The 5,280-nt window shown below is 54.7% G+C and overlaps 1 protein-coding gene across 1 annotated transcript; it reads right to left on the bottom strand.

Annotated features, from left to right (window-relative positions):
• Positions 1–1,129: 1,129 nt before the first annotated feature.
• LOC124469521 (glutamate receptor-interacting protein 1-like) lies at positions 1,130–5,274 on the bottom strand. The gene is made up of 7 exons (XM_047022872.1): positions 5,207–5,274; positions 4,891–5,047; positions 4,539–4,577; positions 4,000–4,111; positions 2,471–2,704; positions 1,749–1,895; positions 1,130–1,667 (listed from the first exon to the last, which is right to left on the bottom strand). Exons 5-7 carry the CDS (start codon positions 2,693–2,695, stop codon positions 1,347–1,349), a joined length of 693 nt encoding a protein of 230 aa, XP_046878828.1. The 5' UTR covers positions 2,696–2,704; positions 4,000–4,111; positions 4,539–4,577; positions 4,891–5,047; positions 5,207–5,274; the 3' UTR covers positions 1,130–1,346.
• Between the last annotated feature and the right edge of the window lie 6 nt (positions 5,275–5,280).

Raw genomic sequence — 5,280 nt, 5'->3', positions numbered from 1 at the left:
GCCTGACTAAAACAGGCCTTTTTTTTGTCCTAATGGATATTTTGATGCAGAGCAGCTGTACTTTGTAAGAAATATCCTGGAAATCCGTTGTTGTGACTTTGTTGGTGAGAAATGACACAGATTTCATCATAATGGCCCGGGTTTCAAACCCACAACAACCATTCTCTATTTTACACATGGTTAGTAAAGCCTTCAGGGCTGCGACCTCAGAAAACGATAAAACGTACAAAAACATACTTGTAACAACGCCAGTAGTAGCACATAGATTAGCATATTCATATTTACTCAAAGAAAGGGGGAGACGGGATTGGATGGCTCAGGATTCACAAAAGATGACATCATGCTTGACGTGTGCAGCCAGCTGAAGGTCTGTGGCGTGAGGAGGGGTCAAGGGTCAAAGGTCAGGAGGTCATGGGGGGGGGGGGGGGGTCAGGAGAGGGACAGACTGACTGTTTGTGCTGACTAGGGGTAGTGTATTCTGACTCACACACACATATGAGTGTGTGTGTGTGTGTTGAAGGTCTTAGTGTTTTAGTAAAGCCTGAACAGTGAACAGACTGAATACATCAACAGGAAAGTGTGTGTGTCTGTGTGACACACACAGACACACACGCACACACACACAGACCAGCCAGTCCAACAGCACATGTAAACACCCAACAGGGTCCACATGATGTGGTAGTCAGGGTTAGACCAGATACCAGCACAGACAGGTAGGAGAGACCAGGAGGAGAGAGACCAGGAGGAGAGACCAGCCCAGTGGAGACAGGTAGGAGAGACCAGGAGGAGAGAGACCAGGAGGAGAGACCAGCCCAGTGGAGACTGGTAGGAGAGACCAGGAGGAGAGAGACCAGGAAGAGAGACCAGCCCAGTGGAGACAGGTAGGAGAGACCAGGAGGAGAGAGACCAGGAGGAGAGACCAGCCCAGTGGAGACAGGTAGGAGAGACCAGCCCAGTGGAGACGGGTAGGAGAGATAATGATGGCACTGGTCACTGTTTCAGACTCACATTAGTCCAGGAGTGACGGTGTTCTGCTCTCCTCCCGGAAGAGGAGGAGGAGAGGAGGAGAAGGAGGAGGAACAGTAGGAGGAGGAACAGGAGGAGGAGAGGAGGAGGAACAGGAGGAACAGGAGGACGAGGAACAGGAGGAGGCGGAACAGGAGGACGAGGAACAGGAGGAAGAAGGAGACTCCTGGTGTGTGTGCCCTATAGGCCATGTCTCCAGGACAGAAGTGAGTCTGTGCTTTATAGAGCTACACATCCACACAGGGGGACCACAGTCAGTAGCACCAAGGAGATCCAGGCGGTCCACTCTGAGGACGTTCACTCTGAGGCCGTTCACTCTGCTATAAGGTCTTATTGGGGTCTCTATCCTCCCCCAGCCCCAGCCCCGGCCCCAGCCTCGAGTTAAGCTGCAGGCCAGCAGACAGTGAGTCTGTGGACAGTCGGGTCCCCCCCAGCGGGTTCCCTCCCCCCCCAGCCTCGCTCCAGCTCAGCAGGGGGTCTGCGAGGGAGTGGCTCAGGTCTGCGGGGGTGTTGTGGAGCTCGCAGACTGGCTGAGCGGAAGCCAGGCCCCTGCTGATCACCAGCTCCAGCTTGTTGCCAGACTCTGCAATGAGTGGAACCACCAGGCAACAGTCGAAGTCTCGGGTCCGAACGTGGTTGATCTGGAGAGGCACAGTTACCTTGGGTGTGGTGTCTAGGGGGGAATGTCTGTGTGTATGTTATATCTGTGTGTGTGAGTGTACCTGTAGCAGCCTGTCGTAGGACTTGAGCCCCCCCAGCTCTGCGGGGCCCCCAGGGCGGAGGTTGCTGACGTACACACCCTTCTCCAGGAGGCCGTCAGACACGCTGAAGCCAAAGTCCTCCAGGTCCGACTCCTTCTCCAGGCTCACCTGCACACAACACACCTGTCCTGAACCGCGCTCACCTGGATACAACACACCTGTCCTGAACCGCGCTCACCTGGATACAACACACCTGTCCTGAACCACGCTCACCTGGATACAACACACCTGTCCTGAACCACGCTCACCTGCACACAACACACCTGTCCTGAACCACGCTCACCTGGACACAACACACGTGTCCTGAACCACGCTCACCTGGATACAACACACCTGTCCTGAACCACGCTCACCTGCACACAACACACCTGTCCTGAACCACGCTCACCTGGATACAACACACCTGTCCTGAACCACGCTCACCTGCACACAACACACCTGTCCTGAACCACGCTCACCTGGATACAACACACCCGTCCTGAACCACGCTCACCTGGACACAACACACCTGTCCTGAACCACGCTCACCTGGATACAACACACCTGTCCTGAACCACGCTCACCTGGATACAACACACCTGTCCTGAACCACGCTCACCTGGATACAACACACCTGTCCTGAACCACGCTCACCTGGATACAACACACCTGTCCTGAACCAGCCTGAACACATCCTGCCCTACCTTGTGCAGCTCCACAGGTGTGGGCGGAGCCAGGATGTCTGAGATCTCCTGCCTCATCTTCCTCAGGGCGAAGGCCTTGCGTCCGGGGTCGGAGGGCAGGGTGCTGGAGCGAGCGGCCTGGCTGGGGGCCGCCCTGCTGGAGCCTCTCTCCTGGAAGCTGGCCTGCCGGCCCAGCTGGGACCGGGGGGGGAGCTCATGGTTTAGACTGAGGCTGCTGCCTGACATGATGGTGGCCTGGGGGGGGAGGGGGGGGGGGAGAGAGAGGAGGGGAGAGAGGAGGGGAGAAGAAAACAAAGTATTGTTAGTTTCTCTTTCACCCAGTGTCATGCAGCCAAATGCTGGTCTACTATGCAGATCCTCCTCAGAGCACCTCCTCCCTCTGCAACAGGCAGGACAGGAAGAGGAAGTGATGGTGGCTGAGTTCAGAACCACACAAATACAGGGAACTACACATCCCAGGAGGCCTTGCAGTACCGCTCTCCCATCATGCTTCATTCACACTGCCATGCCCATCGCAACACGACTCCTCGTTCCCATTGGACAGTTGTAAGTGAGGTCACTCAAACTGTAGCACAAGGTGTTTCTCTATTGGCTGACACCGAGGCAGTGTCATGCATCTCCATGGTCACCCAGGTTTCAGTTGGTCTAGTTGCTCTTCACCTCCACTCACGTGTTGCAGTCTCATTGTTAGCTCAGCTTCCATTTGAAGAATAACTCAACATTCCCTCAACATCTGTGACAACATTCATGTTGAGTCACATCATTCTAGTGTTTGTGCTTCTGGAACAAGATATGATGTCACACTTTAAATGATACGCACCCTCAAAAACAGCAAGGTACATTCAGCCCCTTGTTTTGGCATTAGACTCAGGCCATTACACAGTTCAACAGAGGTGTCGTAAGTAGCATTGCTCTATGTGTGGTCAGTAAAGCTTCCATGATGCTAACCTTGACATTGTTAGCTTGTGAAGCATTAGCATGTTGTTTGGAGGTTGATTGACATGTGACTCTGTAAGGAGGGGGGGGGCATGGCCAGGTACACTCCACAGATCAGAGGTGGGGGGTGGGTTGGGCTGGGGGAGACAGGCCAGGGTGGTGGGGGAGAGGGTGGAGACAGGCCAGGGTGGTGGGGGAGAGGGTGGAGACAGGCCAGGGTGGTGGGGGAGAGGGTGGAGACAGGCCAGGGTGGTGGGGGAGAGGGGGGAGGACTGGAATGCACCACCGTAGGGGGGAGGCACAGACACAAGGTATTAAAGCAGCTACAAGCAGACAGGAGAGGAGAGGAGAGGAGAAGAGAGAGGAGAGGAAGAGGAGAGGAAGAGGAGAGAGCAGTAGAGGAGAGGAGGAGGGCAGAGAGGAGTACCAGCATGGCCAGGTTTCTCTGATTCAAAACCCTGTCTGGTTCCTCCTGGAAAGAGAGGGAGGAGTTACACACAACCAGGAAGTGACCGCATGCAACCAAGAACAAATACACATGGGATTTGTAGTTCTTTGTCGTTGAGGTTTGTAGTCCAGTATATGCTTCCTACCTCCAGCTCTCTCAGGATTCCTGATTGGCCACAGGTTTCCAGGTCCTCCAATGCCTGCGACCAGAAGTTCTCTTCCTGGTCTGGTTCAGTCCCATCATGCCCCACTGTGAACCTGGGGAGGTCAGAGGTCAACACACAGTCAACCAATCAGCAGAGCAGGAATCTGCCCAGTCACCCAATACGGAAGCGGAAATAACCCAAATCACCCAATCAGCAAGCAGGAATCTGGACTGTCACCCAATCAGCATTCAACATGTGGGGAACACATTACTGAGCTGAGTTCAGAGGGGAAGAAAGAGCTAATAAGAGGCCAGGAACACACACACACACTTTCACACTCACATACATACACGTACACAAATCAACACACACACACATTCTCAGACGCACACTTGACCACCGAGATTAACACGCCATTCAGGCTGCAGTGTTGTGGACACGAGGGGGAGAGTTCAGATGGGGGGGTCAGGGGTCACCAGGGGTCACCAGGGGTCACCAGGGGTCACCAGGGGTCACCAGGGGTCAGGGCCTGGCCTCACCTGCTATCTGTTATCAAGCCGCTGGGCAGCGTGCAGCCTCTGCAGATGTAGGAGAACTACTTCAATCATCATATCCACACACACACACAGTACTACACACACACACACACACAGTACTACACACACACACACACACACAGTACTACACACACACACAGTACTACACACACACAGTACTACACACACACACAGTACTACACACACCCTAACACACCTAAACACTCACTCAGACACACACACAGTCCTACACACACCCTAACACACCTAAACACTCACTCAGACACACACACAGTACTACACACACACCCTAACACACCTAAACACTCACTCAGACACACACACTCTCTCGTACCCGCTGGTCGGGGCGCGGTCCCAGTCATTGTCCAATCCCAGGTCCTGTAGGATGTTCCTCTGGCGGGTGCTGCCAGGTGATTGGCTGTCGTGGCTGGGCTTGGCGTTCCGCCATTCATGACTGTGGAAGCTGTACCCAGACGCCTGGAACCCTGGTACTGACACACACACACACACACTGTTAGATTGTTCTTCTGTCTAATTTTCTATTGAATCCCTCCCTCCCCCCCCCCCCCCTCCCTCCCTCCCTCCCTCCCTCCCTCTCTCCCTCCCTCCCTCCCCCCGCCCCTCCCTCCCTCCCTCCCTCTCCCCCCTACCCTGGCTGGTGAAGGTATTGTCCAGACCAGACCCATCCCAGGACTCCACAGCACTGTCCACGCTGGGGATGGTG

This window comes from Hypomesus transpacificus, chromosome 7, assembly GCF_021917145.1.
Source record: "Hypomesus transpacificus isolate Combined female chromosome 7, fHypTra1, whole genome shotgun sequence".
NCBI lineage: Eukaryota > Metazoa > Chordata > Actinopteri > Osmeriformes > Osmeridae > Hypomesus > Hypomesus transpacificus.
This window is presented reverse-complemented; position numbering and strand designations above follow the sequence as displayed.